At 66.9% G+C, this 19,498-nt stretch overlaps 4 protein-coding genes across 7 annotated transcripts; 3 read left to right on the top strand and 1 right to left on the bottom strand.

Moving 5' to 3' along the window:
* Positions 1 to 660: 660 nt before the first annotated feature.
* On the top strand, positions 661 to 4,305 carry LMAN2 (lectin, mannose binding 2). The gene is made up of 8 exons (XM_087753908.1): positions 661 to 839; positions 922 to 1,040; positions 1,135 to 1,252; positions 1,528 to 1,607; positions 2,747 to 2,908; positions 3,109 to 3,223; positions 3,526 to 3,645; positions 3,780 to 4,305. The coding sequence occupies exons 1-8, from the start codon at positions 698 to 700 to the stop codon at positions 3,938 to 3,940; spliced, it is 1,017 nt and encodes a 338-aa protein (XP_087610034.1). The 5' UTR covers positions 661 to 697; the 3' UTR covers positions 3,941 to 4,305.
* Positions 4,306 to 4,579: 274 nt separating this feature from the next.
* Positions 4,580 to 7,323, top strand: B4GALT7 (beta-1,4-galactosyltransferase 7). The gene is made up of 6 exons (XM_087754126.1): positions 4,580 to 4,699; positions 4,806 to 5,162; positions 5,815 to 6,040; positions 6,313 to 6,396; positions 6,576 to 6,680; positions 6,858 to 7,323. Exons 1-6 carry the CDS (start codon positions 4,653 to 4,655, stop codon positions 7,011 to 7,013), a joined length of 975 nt encoding a protein of 324 aa, XP_087610252.1. The 5' UTR covers positions 4,580 to 4,652; the 3' UTR covers positions 7,014 to 7,323.
* On the top strand, positions 6,576 to 17,153 carry N4BP3 (NEDD4 binding protein 3). 4 transcript variants are annotated; one of them, XM_009472166.2, is made up of 5 exons: positions 6,576 to 6,680; positions 13,769 to 14,212; positions 14,404 to 14,958; positions 15,156 to 15,413; positions 15,621 to 17,153. In XM_009472166.2, exons 2-5 carry the CDS (start codon positions 13,799 to 13,801, stop codon positions 16,191 to 16,193), a joined length of 1,800 nt encoding a protein of 599 aa, XP_009470441.2. In that variant the 5' UTR covers positions 6,576 to 6,680; positions 13,769 to 13,798; the 3' UTR covers positions 16,194 to 17,153. The 4 variants fall into 4 exon arrangements, with proteins under 4 accessions (XP_009470441.2, XP_087610246.1, XP_087610245.1 ...); XM_087754120.1 differs by having other exon boundaries at positions 6,594 to 6,680; positions 13,806 to 14,212; XM_087754119.1 differs by lacking the exon at positions 6,576 to 6,680 and adding an exon at positions 7,209 to 7,326.
* A 521-nt stretch (positions 17,154 to 17,674) lies between these two features.
* On the bottom strand, positions 17,675 to 19,401 carry NHP2 (NHP2 ribonucleoprotein). Its single transcript, XM_087754133.1, has 4 exons — positions 19,212 to 19,401; positions 19,043 to 19,112; positions 18,861 to 18,966; positions 17,675 to 17,942 (listed from the first exon to the last, which is right to left on the bottom strand). The coding sequence occupies exons 1-4, from the start codon at positions 19,360 to 19,362 to the stop codon at positions 17,817 to 17,819; spliced, it is 453 nt and encodes a 150-aa protein (XP_087610259.1). The 5' UTR covers positions 19,363 to 19,401; the 3' UTR covers positions 17,675 to 17,816.
* Between the last annotated feature and the right edge of the window lie 97 nt (positions 19,402 to 19,498).

The raw sequence follows: 19,498 nt of genomic DNA, 5'->3' as shown, positions 1-19,498 counted from the left end.
GCCTTGGCTGCAGCCACCGAGAGGGGGCTTCTGCTGCCCCACTGAAGCTGCCCACCCCCGGGGCTGGCAGATGCAGCTCCCCGGCCACCACAGCCACCGTGGCCCGGCGCCCGCGCCGCTGGGGATGGGTGGGAGGCAACCACCTGCCGCGGGGCTGGGGGCCGTCTGCTGCGCCAGGCCCTGGGCTGCGGCCCTGAATAAAGCTGCCTGTGACCCCCGCGCTGCCTCGGCCGCTCCTTCCCGCGGCGCTAGGGCGGCGCTGCTCTCCCGTCCCGCCGCTCTGCGGCCCGGCGAGGCCTGCGGGGCCCCGAGCCGTTCCCGTTCCCGGGGCCGGGGCCCGTCCCTGGGGCCCGGCGCCATCTTGTGTGGCGTTACCATAGCGACGGGCGGCCGGGAACGGCCGCGTCAGCGCCGCCGGAGCGGGTCACGTGTCCCGTGGGCGGTGCGGGCCGCGCCCGTGACCGGCGCACGGCGGGCGAGCGGACTACGCCTCCCGGCATGCCGCGCGCCGCCGCGCCCGCGCAGTGCACGGCGGGAGCCGCGCACCTCCCTGGCCCCGCCCCCTTCCCTTCCATAGGCGGGCAGGAGTGACGCTCTCCGGCGGAGGCGGGAATGAGGTGGTGTGAGGGTTTCTGATTGGCGGAGCTGGCTGCCGTTCCGCGGGCGGGAGCGGCGCGCCGGAAGGCGGAAGCGGAGCATGGCGGCGGGTGCGGGCGGGCTGCTGGCGGCGGCGGCGCTGCTGGTGGCGGCGACCGGGCCGCGCCTGGCGCCCGCCGAGCTCACAGACGGCAACAGCGAGCACCTGAAGCGGGAGCACTCGCTGATGAAGCCGTATCAGGGTGAGCGCGGGGGCGGGCGGGCGGCCCGGGTGCCCCGTAGCGGCCCGGGCTGAGCCGCGCTCTCTCTCTCTGCCCGCTGCAGGTGCGGGCTCGGCCGCCATGCCGCTGTGGGACTTCCAGGGCAGCACCATGGTCACCAGCCAGTACGTTCGCCTGACGCCCGACGAGCGCAGCCGGGAGGGCTCCATCTGGAACCGCGTGGTGAGAGCCCGGGGGAGGCCGGCGGGGGCCCGGGGGAGGCCCGTCGCCTCGCCCGCCTCTTGCCCTGACGCCGCTGGGCCCTCTCTCCGCACAGCCCTGCTTCCTCAAGGACTGGGAGCTCCACGTCCACTTCAAGATCCACGGAGCCGGCAAGAAGAACCTGCACGGGGACGGCCTGGCCCTGTGGTACACGCAGGAGCGGCTGGTGCCAGGTATGGGGCGCAGCCGGGGGCCGCCTGGCTGGGCTGAGGCCTCCTCGGCGCTCGCAGACACCCTGGGGCAGCCCAGGGAGCTGCCCTTGGAGCTGCCCCAGCCTGGAAGGTTTCACTGGATGGGGGTGGCGTGTCCTGTACGCTGTGCCCTGGAAACGGGCGCCCTCGGGCATCTGCCTGGCGATAAACAGCTCTTGCAGCTCTTCTCAGTAGAAGTCTCTGAGCACAAATTCCTTCTGAGAGCCTTCTGTTCCCTCTCTTCTGCCCTGTTCCAGGTCCTGTCTTTGGCAGCAAGGACAACTTTCATGGACTGGCTATCTTCCTTGATACGTATCCCAACGATGAAGCGACAGAGGTGAGTAGTTCAGGGAGCTCCTTCAGTGCGAGGCGGCCGTTTCCTCGCTGCTTTGTGCCCCGAGTGCTTCACGCCCGGACCGAGGAAAAGCCTCTCCTTCTGTGAGGGTGGGCGGCTCTGCCTGTCCTGGGAGCTGGTGAAGGGAAGAGTTTGTAGTGCGTTAGCCGAGATAAGAAGGTCCTTGCTCCGCCTTCTGCTGCTGTTGGCTACACAGATGTTTCTGAGGCCTTTGTCCCTCAGGATGAGAGGGCAGCATGGAGCTGGCATAAACTATGCACCACCTATTAAGTTAGAGGAATCCACCTGAAAGTGGTGGTATTCATCACAATTTTCACTTCTTGAATTTCGCTGTGCTCTGGTTGATCATTCCACGGTGTCTCTGGCCTTATTCTCTATTTCCACCCTGGGTGTCTCTAAAAGCGAAACTCCTGGGCTGGCTTTTTGCTCCAGGATTCCCCGTGGCTGAAATACAGATCAGTCCCGCGGGGGCTGTTGTTCTTTTTCTTCTCTCCCGCTCCATGTTTGTGGATGTTGTTATGGCGCAGTCAGAAAACATAACTGTGCTAGTGAGATCTGTTGCACCAAACCCATGTCATTTAAGTCGTAAAGCACCTGGAAGTGACCCCATTCCCTTCTTGTCTCGATGCTCACTGAGAGCTGAATTCTTGCCTCCAGTTGCCCTCTTCCAGCGTACGTAATCTGCTGACTACCAAGCCCCGAGCGTGGCTGTGCTGCCCCTATGAGATTTCTGCCCGTTCTGTGCTCTGTTCTTACACTTCTCACCTGCTCTGGTGCTTACTCTGCAAGTCCGGGGCGCTCCCCTTGCCCTGGCCACGGGGTACGGCGTGGGCTCCTGGCGGGTCTTGACACAGAAGGCCACTCTTGACAGAAATGGCCGCTCTGCGTTAGCCAGAACAAGCTCTTGCTCAGTTTAGAAGCAGATTTACGTAGAAAAGGAGCCTCGATTTCATTGTTCTGCCCTCCGTACCCGACTCCGCAGCAAAGCTGTGGCTCTGTTGCCGCGCCCGGCTGAGATCCTGCTCCGGCTGAGGTTTCTGACCAGGCAGGGGAAGGTGGCTCTCGGTCTGCAGCTTGAAGGCTCCTGCAGACTGAAAGCAGCGGCGCTCCCCTCCCTGCAGCGCGTGTTCCCCTATATCTCTGCGATGGTGAACAACGGCTCCCTGACGTATGACCACAGTAAGGACGGGCGCTGGACGGAGCTGGCGGGGTGCACCGCCGACCTTCGGAACCAGAACCACGACACTTTCCTGGCAGTTCGGTACTCCCGAGGCCGTCTGACGGTGAGATGTGGCAGATGCCTTCTGCAGGGTGTCTCACGCGCGTTAGACGGGGCAGTGCGGCGGTGGGGCGTCGCTCTGTCAGTAGGTGACCCGGAGATGGTTTTCCAGGCTCGGCCACCTGCGCCTCCGGCTCCAAAAGAGCCGCGGGCGGGCAGGATGGCAGCGCGCCGCCTTGGCGTGACGCTCCCCTGGTCTTGCAGGTGATGACCGACGTGGAGGACAGGAACGAATGGAAGAACTGCATTGACATCGCAGGGGTGCAGCTGCCAACCGGCTACTTCTTCGGTGCTTCTGCCGGCACTGGAGATTTGTCCGGTGAGAGGGGGCTTTGCTTGCAGGAATACCTGCTGTTTGGAGCCTGGAATATAATGTTCTGGATGGCTTCAGTGGCTTCTTTTCCCTCAGTTGTTTAAAATCTTGAAACTGTGCTGGGTAGGGACCCGTGGCCTGAGGAAGGAGGCAGCCGAGAGCTAAGGAACATCTCAAATCGCAGTTTGATAGCTGGGGGGTGAGGGTGGCTTGAGAGGGAAGGAGAATCAGGCCTGGCAGAGCACGGACGGGAGGTGGACGTCTCTCGGAGCTTCTGACGGTGTTTGGTGCTGCTGGTTGTTTCCTAGACAATCACGACATCATCTCGATGAAGCTATTCCAGCTCATGGTGGAGCACCCTCTAGAAGATGAGACTGTTGACTGGACCAAGATTGAGCCTAGCGTCAGCCTGCTTAAATCACCCAAAGGTGAGTCTCTGGCCTTCAGAAACCCTTGGTAGAGCGTTGGGCTGCTGGGGCTGGACTCTTAAAAAGTTGAAAGGTATTGGAGCTGTGAGTCCCTGAGGCTGGGTCGGGCTCTGTAGCTGGTCTTGTCCTTGCAGACAACGTGGATGACCCGACAGGGAATTTCCGAAGCGGGCCTCTGACGGGCTGGAAGGTGTTCCTGCTCCTGCTCTGCGCACTGCTGGGCATCATCGTCTGCGCTGTGGTGGGAGCCGTGGTCTTCCAGAAACGCCAGGAACGGAACAAACGTTTCTACTAGCGGAAGACCTGGGCCTGTGGCCTGTGCCCAAACCCATCTTTTCTATGGGGAGCTGTAAAAAAACTGTGGTTTCTAGAAGCTGTTTCTGAGAAATATCAGAAGTATTTTCTTATCTGTCTGGCTGGCTGTAACCCCTGCCCGGCGCTCGCCCGCTGGCGGCTCGCACCGCGGGGGCCGATGCCCGCGGGGGCCCCCGGGGCTGCGCTGGGGGAGCCCGGAGCTCGCTCCCCCTGTTTTGTTTTGGTTTTTTTCCCCACCGCTCCCCCCCGAGCTGTGCCCCGGGGCGGGGGGCGAGCGGTGGCCGCTGTGAATGTAGGGGGGCTGTGGGGAGGGAGCTGCGAGCGGGCATTAAAGGACTGACCCTACCTGCGGCTCTGGCTGTGTCTGGGGTGGGGAAGGGGGGCGGGAAGCCCCGCGGGGGGGGGGGGGGGCGGGCTGTAATAGGGAGCGGCTGGGGGGGTCCTTGGGTGTTGGGGATTGGGGATGGGGGGGGTGTTGCCCCTCCCAGCTGGGGAGGGGGTGTCCCGGGGGGGCGGGCCGTCCCTGGAGGATCCCAGAGGAATTGGGGGGGGGGGGCGGGGCGGGTGTCCCCGCAGCCCCGGCCCCGCCCCGCCGGGCGGAAGGGAACGCGGCGGAACGTCGGGGGCCGGGCCGTGTTTCCGGGGGGGGCGGTGCAGCCAGCGTGTCCCCGCGGCGGGGCCGGCCGAGCGCCATGGGCCCGGCCCGCCGCAGGGCCGCGCTCCGCCTGCGCGGCGGCGGGTGAGCGGGGGGGGCGCCGGGCCGGGGCGGGGGCGGGTGTGGGGGGGGCCCCTGCCGCCCCCCCCCCCCCCCGCCGGCCGCTGACCCCGTCCCCGCTGTGCCCCAGGTCCCCGCCGCTGCTGGGCCTGCTGCCCGCCAGGTTCTCCGTCTTCCCGCTCTTCTTCCTGGCCTTGCTCCTGGGTTTCGCCTCGCTGCTCTGGCTCCAGCTCAGCTGCTCGGGTGAGGCGGCGGCGCCGGGAGGCGGGCAGAGCCCCGGGGGTCCCCGCCAGCCCTGCCCGCCCCAGGCCCCGCTCCAGCCGGCGGAGGAGGAACCGTCGTGGGGTCCCCATCGCCTGGCGCTGCTCGTCCCCTTCCGAGAGCGCTTCGAGGAGCTGCTGGCCTTCGTGCCCTACATGCACCGCTTCCTGAGCAAGAAGAGGATCCGCCATCACATCTTCGTCCTCAACCAGGTGGATCATTTCAGGTAGTGTCTCCCCCCGCCGCAGGGAGCGAGGGCGGCGAGGGGAACCTTCCCCCCGACTCCGTCCCCGCTTGCCTCTGGCGGCGTGGAGAAGCGTAGGGCCTGGGCAGCGGGGAGTCGGGGCTGGGGCGTGATGCTCTCCCCAGATTTACTCACTCTAGAGCTTACAAAAGGACAATATTTTGCTTCTCTCTTCCTAAGCAAGAAGAGAATTATCCACCCTTGGATATTTCAGCTTTCTCCCCGGCGTTGCAGGGCCATGGCCACAAACATCTGGGGATGCTGAAATCCAAAGAAATGCCGTGGGGTGTTTGGAAATGCCATCGCTCACCCCCTGCTCGCTGGCCGGGGGTGCTGTGCAGCCCCGCAGCCGGCCTCGGGCGGGACAGGGTTTGCCGTAGCCCTTTGCTGTTTGCAGTGGCCAAACCCCTGCGCGTCGCTGTCGGGCTCGGCCTGGGCCGGGCCTGCGTAGGGAGAAGCAGGGGTGTGGTTCCAGGCCGGGCAGCCCTGGCACTGTGAAGGCAGGGAACGCCGTGGGTGTGTGTGTCCCCGTTTGGGGACTGGTCAAACATTTAGCATTGAGGAGCACGGGAGACGGATGCGAAGGGCTGGCGGCCGCTGCGCGCGGCGCTGAGAGCCCCCGGTCCCGCGGCAGGTTTAACAGGGCATCCCTGATCAACGTGGGCTTCCTGGAGAGCGGCAACGACACCGACTACATCGCGATGCACGACGTTGATCTCCTGCCCCTCAACGAACAGCTGGACTACGGCTTCCCGGAGGCAGGGCCCTTCCACGTGGCGTCCCCGGAGCTGCACCCGCTCTACCACTATAAGACCTACGTGGGCGGCATCCTGCTGCTCACCAAGCAGCACTATGAGATGGTGAGCGCGAGGCTGGGACGTCCCAGCCGGTTTGGGGCAGGGGCTACGATGTTGTTCTTGGGGCACAGTCTACATTTTGCGCTCCATGCTTGGGAAGGAGGGAAAGGAGTCGAAATGGTTCGGGGACAGAGCCTGCGGTGTGAGCTGGTGGGGGGCAGGAAGGGGAGGCTGCGCTGGGGCTCAGGGCTTGCGACGCTGGTGTCCGCTCCTCTGCGGCGCGCGGAGTCAGGCTGGACCAGACCTCGGCCGGTACGATGCCCCTCTCGTTGCAGTGCAACGGCATGTCCAACCGCTTCTGGGGCTGGGGACGGGAGGACGACGAGTTTTATCGACGTATCAAAGGAGCCGGTCTCCAGGTAAGAGGCGCTCCCTGGCCTCCTAGGTCAAAATTGCCCTTTTTGTCTTCCCCACCTGGCCCCTGGCTGTAGCTGCCCAGGTCGGGACCTGGGGAGGGCAGCCCTTCCGCGCTCCCCACTCCAGTAGCAGGCACAGCAAGTTTTCCAGTAGCTTTACAGAAGCTTTGCTTTCCTTCCAGGTTCGCCGTCCCTCTGGAATCACGACCGGATACGAGACTTTCCAGCACCTGCATGACCCAGCCTGGAGGAAGAGAGACCAGAAGCGCATCGCTGCGCAGAAGCAGGTGAGACCTCAGCGTGGTCGAGGGGAACCACGGGAGATTCGGGCTGTGATCACCACGTGCTCTGAGCCCTCCTTGCTCGTGTTCGCCCCTGCCAGCTCCGCGCTCCCTCCCCGGGCGCTGCGTGCTTCCCCCTCCGCTGGGAGCCAGCGCGGGCCGAACGGTCTTTCTCTTCCTCAGGAACAGTTTAAGGTGGATCGGGAGGGAGGTCTGAACAACGTGAGGTACCGAATCGAGTCACGGACAGCTCTGAGCGTGGCAGGAGCCCCTTGCACCGTCCTTAATATCTTACTGGACTGTGACACAAGCGAGACCCCCTGGTGCACGTTTGGCTGAGCCCAGCTCCCGTGTGCCGCTCGTGTGCGCTGTGCTTGTGCCGAGATGCCGGGGCTGCCGCTGAGCTGCTTGGAGCAGGCGGGATTTTTGCAGCAGACGAGCACGGCAGTGCTGGCGAGACGCAGAGGAACAGAAAGGGCTGGGAACTGGGCTTTGCTGGGACCAACAGAAGAGGCTGAGAGAGGGACTCTGCCGCGTCGGTGTGGACGCTGGTGCTGCCTCCCCGGGCAGGTGCAGGAGGGAGTTTTCCTGCGCTGGACATGGCTGAGCTGCCACCCAGCTCAGAGGACAATAAAGAACTGTCAGGGCACCTGTGAGTCGTGAGTGCCCTGGGCCGCGCCGTGCCACTCCTTTTCCCTGCTCCCTTCACCTTTACTGGCTCCAGCGCGCCTGTTTCTGGCTTGGCCGCGGCTACGCTCTGTCTGGACAGGCGATCTGCTATGGTTCGGGGGCCAAGGCGGTCTGAAACGGGCTCCGAGTGAGCCGATGCCTTTCTTTCAGCGGCCAGGTGCCTCCAGGGCTGTGCTGTGGTCGCTTCGTTGCAGGAAGCGGTTGTGGTTGAGCCGTGCCCCGAGCCCCAGCATCCGCAGCTCTGCTGGATGTCAGCGGTTGAGGTAGCCCAGGACTTTCCTCTCTGTGGAGTGAGGGGGAGAGTTCTGGCTGAGCTGCTCCCTTCCTCGCCTGCCTTGTGTGGCATGCGCTGCCTCGGCCTTTTTCGGGAGGCGTTGGAGAGGCTGATATTCTCCCGGCAGCGCTGAGGGGAACTGGGGTCTGCTCTGGCCCTGCATGAGGTGTTGTCCTGGTTTCGGCTGGGATGGAGTTCATTTTCTTCCTAGTAGCTGGGAAGGACTGGCGGCCAGGCTCACCACTGGCGCCAGGGCAACGGCGTGGGTGAAGTGCAGGAATTGGGAGGGTTGCCCTTCCCGCCTGAGTCGAGGGGAGCAAGAGCTTCCTTGGGCAAGGCGCAGGGGCTGGGACGCTCCCCTCGAGGCGGGAGCAGGAGGGTTTGGGTTGATGAGGGAGAGGCAAGGCTGCGCGGGGCCCCGGCTGCGGGTTTCAGCCCCTCGCTCTAGCCGCCCGGCCCTGCCTCGCCGCCAGGCCGGTTTCTCCCATGGCGTGGTGGGACGAGGCCCTGGGCTGCCCCCCCCAGCACGACGGGGGGTATTTAGCGGCTGAGGGTATCACAGCGCTGGTCCCCCGCTGCTGTGGGCTCTGCTGTGGGCTCAGGCCCTGCACTGTGGATGTGGCTTGTCTGGGTGAGTGAGCGGCTCGGGGAAGGTGCCCGGGCAAAGGGCTGTGCTGGCCTTGGGGTGCCGGTGAGCAGGAGGTGACCCTGCAACGCACCCTGCAAACCCCAGGGCCCCAGGAGCCCGAGCCGTGCGACGATTTGGGGACCTGGTGTTGTCACAGCAAGAGCAGCCCGTGGGAGGCGGCCGACGCACCGACGCGGTGTGCCGGGAGAGCGCCCTGGGACAGGAGACACGAGGAAGAGGAGGTGAATGTCCTCCTCTGGCTGCTGGGAATGCGCCTGGGTGCTCTGCAGTGCCGGATCCTGGAGGTGGGAAAGCCGGGAAGGTGCCAGCAGGTGAGGAAAGGCCCTGGGGGCTGCCGGTTGTTGGGGTTTGGTGGCAATCAGCCACACGAGTGCCTTTTGCTGGGAAGTGGGATGTGTAGAGCTGGGCAGGAGGGGCCGCGTGCCCCGGCTCTCGAGCCCCAGGCGGGAGCAATGGCCTGGTCCCTGCCTGCTCCTGCTGGGAGCGCACAGGCGCTGTGACCTCTGGGATGCCGCTGCTCGCCCTGATCTGCCGAGGGCTGGCAGAGATGCCCGCCGACTCCACGGAGACCCCTGCCAGCGCTGGGCTCCGCTCTTCCATCCCCAGCCTGGCCTGGCCGCCTGCTTGGGCTGCTGGGTGAAATGGTGCTGTGCCGCTCCGCAGCGGAGGGTGCTTGGGCTGGCTCACAGGCGGTGCCGCGTGTGGGACTGCACTGCGCCGGCTCTGGGGTCTTGGCACACGTTTTGGGTGCTGCTGCCTCCTCGAGCTGGGCAGAGCCAGCCGAGCAGCCGGTACCCCGGCATTCGCCAGTGCTGGCACCAGGCCCTCCGTGTTTCCTGGCCCCCTTCTGTCCTCGTCCCCTGCCTGGCGCTTCCCGGAGCAACCGCTTTGCTGGGTGCCTGCAGACGTCCCCAGGCAGAAGCTGTCGCCCTCCTGGGAAGCCGAATGGCCCCGGGGACATGTGGCACCTCCGGGGAGAAGTGCCAGGATGAGGGAGGCAAAAACATCAGAGCCAAGCGTGGGGGGTCCTGTGCCGTGTAGGGCAGCGGGATGGGGTGTCTGGAGAGGTCTGGCGCCGTCTCCTCTCTGTGCTGCTCCGGAGCCGGGTGAGGAGTCTGGAGCCCTGCAGACTGGCGTGCAAGGGGGGCTGCGTCCCGAGGCAGGGGCTGAGGTGGCAGCGCGGGGCGGTGAGGGTCAGGCTGTGCTGCTTTGCATCACCCAAGGCGCCGGCAGGCCCAGTGCGTCCTTCCCCAGCTCGGGGCCTGGCCTTGCCCCGGGGCGATGCAGGGACGCGCTGCCCAAGAGCTCCCAGTGGCCTCTCCAGCCCGGCGGCCCCAAAGCAGCGCTGGTGTCTGGCACAAAGACCGCAGGCAGGCTCGGACGCATGTGTCACTGCTCCAGAGGCGTTCCCGGGACCTGTCACGTCCCTCGCTGCGGTCGGCCGGAGGGAGACGTCAGCCCAGCAGCCCCTGTCTCTCCATCGTGCAGGTTTTGGGATCGACCACCTGTATGCCAGCCAGTTACCGGTGCCCGAACCACAGCCAGGGCTGGCGGAGGCAGATCAAAGTATTTCTCTGCACCGTTCAAAATAGATGACACAGTTTCGGGCAGGTTTCACAAAGACGTAGATGTGCAGAAACAGAGAGCATATGTGCACCTCGCGCTTCGCTCAGCGCTAAAGGCTCCTCTCCCGCTGCCTGGCAGCTATTTCTCAGCTCTGCTCGCAGCCCCCTCATCCTCCAGTTGCTTTTGTGGAAGAGGCGCCGTGCTGGAGACCCGGCTTCCTTTTATAGCCCTGAATGTGGCTCGGAGGTCGCTCGGCTCCGTTCCCCTTCCCACGCACATCATTATTAGCAATGGCCCAGCAGGAGGGGATGAGGTATTTTTTTTCCCCATCGCCTTTCTGCAGATGGATAACACCCTGCCTGCTGTCCCGGGAGCCCCGCCGAGCCGAACCGGAGGCCTCCCGGCATTCCCGTGCTCTCAGCAACCCTGAGGAGGGGGTCAGGATGCTCGGGGGCAGAGAGAGCCCGTGGAGTTGCAGCCCTGCCGCTCTGTGACCCCCCTTCTGGGCCCAAATGGCTGTCAGCGAGGCCGTGCGGGGGCTGCTGCGGGCATGGCAATCGGCTGGATTTTATTGCCAGGTTGTTTTAAAGCCGGGGGTGCCCGGAGCTGTTTGCTGGCGGCCCCATGAAATTGCTGCAGTATCGTGATGTGCGGGGGGGACCGGGGCGAGCGGAGAGAGGGGGCTGGGGAAAAGCCGACGGGAGGCAGCAGCATCCCTGCGTGGGGAATGGGGCATCCCTGGCCGCTGGCGTGTCCCGGAGCTGCCGTCCCATGGAAACGGGCTCGGGGGAGCGCAGCCCGCGGTGGAGACGTGGCAGCAGGAAACGGGGCAGACGAGGAGGGGTGCGGCTGTGACCAGCGCCCGGTGAAATCAGCCCGGTATCGCTGCAACCTGCTCAGACCGAGGCCCCGGCGGGATGCTGGTACTGCCTGCCGCCGCGGGCATCGGCCTGTCCCTCTGGCAGGGACCCAGCGGCCCCCTCCCGGGCTCCTGGGGGTGCCCGGCACGGGGCTGAGCTCCAGGCAGGAGGGCCAGGGCATCGCGGACGCGTTCCTGGTGCCAGGAGGTTGGGAAACGGCACCGTTGCGAAGGGCCCCCCCCATTCAGAGGCCACGTGTCCTGCCGCTGCGGCGTGCAGCGGGGCGGTGAAAAGGAGCCACGGGGACAGGGAGGCCGGGGAGCGGTTGTGTGCCTTGGCACCGCACCGAGGATAATGCAAGCATGTGAGCCTGACGAGCGGGGACCGGGGACACTGTGTGTGTGTGGGTGAGCACTGGCGGCACAGCTTGAGGACTCTGGTGTGCGTCGGGGGGAGCTGGCAGCGAGCAGGGCCCCGGCGCGAGCACGCCGGATCCACGCGTCCCCGAACCCAGGCTGGGGATGGTGTGGGTGCGATTGCTCCCCGGGGAGAGACGGGCGCCGTGCACGGGCTGCCGAGGGGATGGAGCAGGGTTGCTGCAGGCGTCCCGCTCCCCGAGGAGGCCGGGACGGCCGGTGACCATGTCCGTTCCGTGCCGGGATCCCCGCTCCCGGCGCCTGGCACGCTGCCGGGGTGGCGAGTGACAAAACCGGCTCCCGGCCAGGACGCGGCAGGGCTGATTCAGAGGGATGAAGCGCGTCGTGTCTCACCTGCACCGGGCGAGGTGCTGGGGCGAGCGGTAGCCCCAGGGGGCTGTTCCGTGCCCCCCGTGCGTGCGGCAGCCCGTGGGGCGAGCCGTGCAGCGCGGGCACCTCCGGCGGCTCCCACGCGCCCGTGGGTGCTGTGCTGGGGACACACGGGGCTGTCCCGCAGGAGGACGGTGTCCCACAGAGCCCAGACCCCTCTCCCCTCCGCGGGGAAGCTTGGTGCAGCCAAGGAGGCCGAGGGAAACGCTTCCCTCCCGCCTGGCTGGGTGGGCGATATGGGCTGTTCCTACCAGCCCCGCCGCCACGGTGAGGGTCACCGGTAGCTGAGGGCTTTGCAGAAGGGGTGCTCGGCGCTGCGCAAAGCCAACCCGCCCCGGTCACCGCCCTGTCCCGCCCCGCCGGTGGGCATGGCCGGGCCGGCCCCCTCCTTCCTCCTCCTCCTTCCTCCTCCTCCTCCTCCTCCGCGCCGCGATTTGCCGCTGTCGGCTCCGCCCGTCGCCCTGCGCGATCGCGACCGAGGGGCGCGTTCAAACACGGCGAGGGAAGGAAACGGAGGAGAAAGGAGCCGAAAGGAGATCGCAGCACCGGCAGAATGGTGAGTGCGGGACCCGGTCCCCCCGCCCCCCCCCCCCCCCCCCCCCGCTTCCCGGTTGGGTCCCGGTGCTTCCATCCCCTTTCTCTCCGCCGTACGGTGCTTTGTCCCGGGGATCGACCTCCTTCTCCGCCTTCTCCGTGGCGGAAATTCCGGCTGGGATCCGTGGGGGATGCGGGAAAGCGCAGGGGGGGCTGCGGAGAGGCGGGCGCGGGTTCCCCGCGCCCGCCTCCCCGCAGCCCCCCCTGCGCTTTCCCGCATCCCCCCCTGCGTCTCACCTGGAAAGGATGGAAAAGGTTTTTTATTTTTGGCATGGTTGGGACCAGATCTCATCCGCCATCCCGGGAAGGCCAGGCTGGCCGGACCGGTGTTTTACCGCCTTTAGGGTTGGTGTGTGCCACCCTTCCCGCCGTAAGGCAGGACACCTTCGGGTTCCCCCGGCTTTTCCCAAAACTCCTACAACCTGACCTACTTCCTCGCCTGCCGGGAGGAGCTGCTGCGGGGCTCAGCCGAGCTGCTTCCCACTGGATGCTCCCCCAGTGCTGGATGCTACAAGCTTCCCCCATCATGGGGACATCCATGTCCCCCATCCCGGTGGCATCCTGGACCCTTCCAGGGGGTCCATCCCTGCAGCCCTTCGTGGGGTGCCGATGCCTGGAGCAGGTGCTGGGCTTACGGAGGGAGGTGACAGCACAGGCCGGGAGCTGTCAGACAGGTTTGTGCGTGGCAGCAATTAAAAGCAGGGTGTTTGTTTACCCGGCGTGTGGTGCTGAGAACCAGGGCAGCTTCCTGGGTGTAACCCGGCCTGCGAGCCCTCGGCGAGGCTGGGAGCCGCCGAGGGGCTCTGCCTCGCCCCTGCCACGCTGGCCGCGTCCCCTCCGCCGAGGGCTGCGAGGGCCATCGTCCCCTTCCCCGGCGCTGGGGAGCCGGAGCTGAGGCCGAAGGCATCCTCGTGTCCTTCCTCCCCCGGCCACCTGTGCAGGAAGCTGCATTGTCCCGTCCGCATCCTGCCCCTTCCCACCGCCTTCCCGCCGTGTCCGGCCACGGGATCCCCCGCACGCAGGCAGCAGCTGGGCCGTGGCTGCCTCGTCGCTGCCCGGCGCTGGGGTGGGAGCGCTTGCGGCTGGAGCGGGGCCGTGGGGAGGATTTGGGAGCTCGCCCTGCGTGGTGCGGGAAGACTCCCTGCGGGGCGGGAGAGGTGCCCGTGCCCTGCGCACCCTGGGGAGGCTGAGCCAGTGACCCCCGGGACTGGGCATCCCCGGGGTCGTTTTGGGGAGGTCTCCGGAGGGTGTACGGACCCCGAGGTCCCGGCGGGGTGGCTCGGTGCCGTTGGGCCGGGGCTGGCGCCAGGCCCGGGCAGGTGCTGCCGGCTCCCGAACTCGCCCGCCTGGCTGGGCGGCAGGTGCCTGTTTCGGTGGCGGCCCCGGCCGCAGGCGGGAGGTGGGGCTGGGTGTGGGAGGGAGGCACTCCACCATGGGGGGGCCAGCAGGGGGGAGCCCCAGCCCCGGTGCACGCTGCCTGCCGGCACCCCGCTTGCTCGGCTCCTGGGTGCCCCGGGGAGCTGCCCGGGACCTGGCGGGTCTCTCCCAGCACCAGGAGCCCAGGTGGGTCCTTGGCACCAGCTGGGAAAGGGGGTGCCGGGGGGGTTTGAAGTCCCGGCTGCCCGGCATTGCTGACTTTGTCTCTCCTTCGGCAGTGCTGGTACCGGGCTTTTCTCTAATTCTCCATGGCAGCAGCACAGGGTCCTGTGACCTGTGAGCCCGACACCCGCGTCCTCTGCACCTACCTCTCCTCGGAGCCTGTCGGCGTCGTCGGCAGCATGGGCAGTGTGGGCAGCCTGGTGGAGAAGCAGGATCTGTCCCCCCTGGAGCTGCGGGCCCCGCTGGGGGGCTCGCGGGGGCTTCGGCAGCCCGACGGCTTGCTGCGGAAGGGGCTGAGCCAGCGGGAGCTCTTTGGCTACCTGCACGGGGCCAAGAAGGAGATGCGGTCAGAGCGGAAGCACCAGACGTCGGGCGCCTGCTACAAGCGGGACTACGAGAGCGACCGCGAGAACCGGTCCCCTGAGCGCTGCTCCCGGGAGCATCACCGCGGGGCCGACTTCTCCAAGAGCTCCTTGCCCGAGAGGGGCCGCTTCGACAAGGTGAGGCTGTGGGCCCTGAAAGACATCTGCGTGAGGATGGGGCTGGGGCAGAACGGTCTGCGCCAGGGATGGGATGCGGGGATTTGAGGATGTCCAGGGATATGGGACTGGGAGCGAGCGGGTTCTCCCTGGCTCTGGGCGCCTGTGGGGGCTGTTGTTGGGCTCATCCTGACCCCACTCTTGTTTTTCAGTGCCGTATCAGGCCCTCGGCCTTCAAGGCGGTGGCCGGGAAGGGGCTGGTCTCCATGCAAGGCCTGTCCTCGTCCAAGGGGCAGAAGCTGTCCAAGAGCAACGGGAGCCTGCACACGCTGCTGTCACAGAGCAGCACGGCAGCCTCGCAGCACGGCCCGCTCCGCACCCAGCTGCTCCACGCCATCAGCCTGGATGAGGCCTCCGACTCCAGCCACAATTCCATCCAGAGCTTCCCTTCCTACGGCTCCCGCCTCAAACCTGCCCAGAGCCAGTTCAGCGCCTCCATGGGTCACATCAACCACATCGGGGGCTCCTTGGACAGGGTCTCCCGGAGCCCCAGGGACCCCCTGGCCCCCGAGAAGGCGCCCCTCTCCTGCAAAAGCATGGCCACGCTGAGCCGGCTGCAGAGCCCTGGGGAGCCCCCGCCGCCCTACGAGTTCACCTACTCGCTGGAGGACGCGGTGAAGCAGCTGGAGGACCGGCTGCAGGAGACGGGAGGAGAGCTGCGGCAGCTCAAGAGGAGCCTCAGCGAGACCGAAGACCCCTTCACGCAGGTGAGCCCCGGGCAGGGGTGTGGGGCCGTGGTGGAAGGAGCTGTGAAGGAGCTGGTGTCCTGCCGTGGTGGGCGATGGGCTGGGAATGTCCAAGTGTGGGAGGACCCAACATCATGGGATCTTCTGGGATCCCTCCCTGGGATCCCCCCACGCCAGGGCAGGCTGCGGACCCTCACCAGCGTCCGCCTGTGCTGCAGGTGTTTGAGGACAAGCAGCGGCTGTGGCTGGACGAGCTGGAAGATCTGAAGCAGATGTACATGGCCCGGCTGCAGCAGGTGACGCAGCAGGCGCAGCGCGGGCAGCGGGCGCTGCAGCTGCAGCTCTACAAGGCGCAGCAGGAGAAGAAGCGGCTGCAGGAGGAGCTGAGCATGCAGCAGTGCCAGTGCGAGGACCCCAAGCTCCGGCAGCCCCAGGGTGAGCGCGTCAGCCCCAAGCTGGAGGAAACCAAGTGGGAGGTGAGTCCCCTTCCTTTCCTCCATCCCTCCTTTCCTCCAGGGCAGCGGTTCCCTGCTCTGGTGTCACCCCTGGCCACGGGACGGCGGGGACGAGGCGGGTGTGATGCTCGTGGTCTCCCAGGGATGCTGCGGTGACAGCCTGGGGTGCTGCCACCCCTGGGGTCCTGCTCCTCCAGGCCTCCCTGACCACTCGCCCGTGCCCTGCAGGTGTGCCAGAAGGCAGCGGAGATCTCCCTGCTGAAGCAGCAGCTCCGGGACACCCAGGAGGAGATGGCTCAGAAGCTGGGCGAGATCTTCAGCCTGAAGACGCAGCTGCGGGAGGCCAAGGCGGAGGTCCAGGCCAGGGACTCCCAGCTGGCGCAACTGGCAGACTCCTTCCAGAGCCCCCCGGAGCCCGGCACCTCGCTGCCGCTGGGCGACGACCCCATGCCGGCGTGCCAGGACTTCCCCGGCTGTGAAACTGATGACTCCAAGTGCCGGGGCCTTCACAGCGACACGGCGGAGCCCCTGGAGCAGCAGGTGGAGTGGCTGTGGGCAGAGCTGCTGCGAGAGCGGCGCCAGGGTCAGCTGCAGGCTGTGAACTTTGAGCTGGAGAGGAAAACCTGGCAGGAGGAGAAGGAGAAGGTGCTGCGGTACCAGCGGGAGCTCCAGGCCAGCTACATGGAGATGTACCACCGGAGCCAGGCGCTGGAGCGGGAGCTGCGGCAGCTGCGGTCAGAGCCCAGGGATGTCGGGGCCGACTCGCCGTGGATCGAGCGGGTGGAGTCCTCGAAGATCTGAGCGGCGGGATGCCGGCGGGACTGTGAAGGGGAAAGGTCTCTTGCTGCTGCAACGGGACGATCTCAGGGTCTGCGCGAGGACCGGCCGCTCGGCGCTGCCCTGGGGCGAAGGACTGATTGCCACAAGGGAGCTTTTCCTTCTTGCAGCGCTTCGGGCCCTTCTGGGGGGGTCTCTGGAGATGGGGGGGGTCATCTGTGCTAGAGTGGGGGTCTTGCATGTGCCCCGTGCTCTGACTCCAGGAGCGCTTGCCCTGTGATTCCTTCAGCCATGGGGCAGAAACCAAGCGCCCTGTGAGACATTCCCTGTCCCTCCTGCTCTGCTGCCCCCGTTCCCTACAACCCAGTAACTTAATGTCTTGCTAAGGAGAGGCTCACGCCCCATCCCCAGCGCCTTGCTGGGGGGGGTTCCAGCTGCTCCTCGCAGTGGCTGCCCCATCAGCAGGGTCCCGGAGCCGGCAGTATGCCCGCACCGGTGTGTGTTGGTGACACTGGGAAGGCAGAGGAGGAAAGCCTGTCGAGTCCTGGTACTGCTGGGCGGGGGAGCAGCCGCCCCAGCACCTCTGTTGGGGCTTTCCATGCCACCAGTACTGGTGCTGCTCGGCAATGGAGGGCGGTTGATGCAGCTTCCCTGCAGGGAGCCCGTGAGCTGGGAGGGGTGAGTGCCTTGTGCAAGGAGGGAGGGGAAGCCGGTGCCCTGCCCCACCGGGAGGCCCTTGGGGAGGGGAAGGAGGACTGGGGCGGGGGGCTGGGCGGCTCCCCGGCCTGGGGACGGGGCTGGGGTACCCCGCGCCGCCCCTCCCAGGGCGGGCGAGGGGGAGCCGGGCCGGCGCTGGCGGGGAAGGCGCTGGAAGGAGCCCTGCTCCGTGCCGGTACCAGCGGAGCCATGTGAAGGCCGTGCCCGGCCCCGCTCTCCTCGGCCTTTCCTGCAATAAACCAGGGTTTCATTCTTCTGGCCTCTGCCTTTGCTTTCCTCCAGGGGGTACCGGGGCTCCGGGCCACACCGGGGGGGTGCGGGCCGGCCTGGGCCGTGCCGTGCCCGGGGCGGCGGGGCCGCCTTCCCTCCGGGCTCCCCCGGCCCCAGCTGCGCTGCCAGGCCCAGGGCCCGCGCCTGGGAAGGGAGAGAGGCAGGCGGCCCGGGGCTGGCGGTACAACCAGTCGGGGCATCGCAGCCGGCTGAGTCACGGCAGGGCCGGGGCCTGCGCGACCGGCTGGGCCCCGCGGGGGCGGGCGGGCCCCGGGGCGCTGCCGCCGGAGTAGGCCTCACCCCCCCGCTCCCCGGAATGGTTTGCCCCGCCCCGCTCCCCGCCACCTGGCCGCACCCCCCCCCGGGAATGGTCCCTCCCACCCTCGCCCCGCCCACAAACGGGCGTTCCCCGCCCGAGCGCAGCGCGGGCGCCCCCTGGCGGCGCGGCGGTCCCCAGCCCCGCCGCCGCCCCGGGGCTCCCCCCCCGCCCCCGGTACAGAGGGGCCGGGCCCGCGTCCTACAAACCCCGCAGACACGTTTATTGTCCCCGGCAGCGCTCACCCCCCCCCGCCCCGCCGTGCCCCAAACAAACGGAGGGGGCGGGGGGGGGGGAGGACCCCTCCCCGCCGCCCCGCGGGCTGCAGGCGGTTCCCCGGCTCTTCACAGCGGCAGGGGCAGGGCCCCCACCTCCTCCAAGCACTCATCGTAGGTCTCCTGGTACTCCTCGTGCGGCTTGATCATGATAACGCAGGTCGGGCGCTTCGAGCCGGCCGCGGCTCCCAGGTCCTGCGGGAAGAGAGGGAGGTGGTGGGGGAGGCCGGGGGGCCAGGCTCCCCAGTGCGGAGGGCTGACACCCAGCCAGGGCTCTGCCAAGCCCAGCACTGCCAAGGCCACCGCTAACCCGTGTCCCCAAGCACCACATCTCCCCGGCTTTTAAATCCCCCCAGGGATGGGGACTCAGCCCCTGCCCTGGGCAGCCTGGGCCAGGGCCTGACAGCCCTTTGGGGAAGAAGTTTTTCCTAATACCCAACCTAAACCTGCCCTGGCGCAGCTTTATGGGGCAATCAGGCGTGTTGGATCAGTTCAGACTTCTCATGAGTTCTCTCCCAGACTGAACTGGAAGAGATCAAGCCCAAGGCAAGCAGGGGTGTTCCTCTGACCTTGTGAAAGCCTTCAAATGTGAATGTTTTTACGCCCAGATGGCTGTCTTTATGAGCTTACCAGCTGTGCTTAGACTCAGAGGCAGCTCTGCAGTATTGAAATGATTGTAGAATCACAGAATCGTTTAGGTTGGAAAAGACCCTTAAGATCATCGAGTCCAACCGTTAACCCAGCACTGCCAAGGCCACCACTAAACCATGTCCCCAAGCACCACATCTCCCCGGCTTTTGAATACCCCCAGGGATGGGGACTCAGCCCCTGCCCTGGGCAGCCTGGGCCAGGGCCTGACAGCCCTTTGGGGGAAGAACGCTGCAGGGACTCGACCCAGAGAACCAATTCTGTGGTCCCAGAGTGAAACGCTCCTACACCTGCACCATGACCGCTCTTGTGCCCTGGCCGTGGAGAAGCGCTGGGTGCTTTAACTCAGGCACCAGATTTGCGCCTCCCAGGGAAGGCTCCGGTCACCGCCCGGCCCGGGTGCTGCCTGCCGGGCTCCCTCTCACCAGGGCTGGCTCCTCCCGGCTGCGCAGCCCCGACCCTTACCGATTTGGAAGGGACGTACGCGTAGGGGAGGCTCCTGTCCTCGCACATGATGGGGATGTGGCAGTACACATCGATAGGCAGCGTGTCGCCGGCCAGCACCGTGATCCTGCGGGGGAAAGCCCGTGTCAGCGGCCGGCCGGGGCCGGGGCCGGGCCACCCCGGGGCAGCGGGGCCGCGCTTACCCCTTCTCGCCCTTGTTGATGAACTTCTGGACCTCCTTCACGCCGCGACGGATCTGCTTGTGCTTGGCCGCTGCAAGAGAATCACAGCGTCAGGGGGCTGCGCCGCCCCAGCCCGGCCCCGGCCCCGGCCCCGGTCCCGGCCATGCCCCGGCCCCGCCACCAGCCAGACCTTTCCTGATGCACTTGTAGAGCTTCCGCGTCAGCTTGCGGGAGGCGAGCGGCTGGGCGATGGGGTTCAGGTAGTCGAGCTGCTCCCGGTACGAGCGCTCGGGCGTCCCCTCCGCCTCCGCCGCTGCCTCCCCCTGCTTCTCCCGCGCCATGGCCGCCCCGGCTGCGCGCTTCCGCTTCCGGGGCACGCACCGCCCGGGGAGGCGGGACTACCGCCTGCCAGTTCTTTGCCAGCCAATCGGCAACGCCCTCAAGCGCTGCCCGCCCACCGCGCCGGCCAATGGCGAG

The sequence above is a fragment of the Nipponia nippon genome, unplaced genomic scaffold, assembly GCF_047370975.1.
Source record: "Nipponia nippon isolate SJK-2023a ecotype South Korea unplaced genomic scaffold, ASM4737097v1 scaffold_17, whole genome shotgun sequence".
NCBI classification, from domain to species: Eukaryota; Metazoa; Chordata; class Aves; order Pelecaniformes; family Threskiornithidae; genus Nipponia; species Nipponia nippon.
This window is presented reverse-complemented; position numbering and strand designations above follow the sequence as displayed.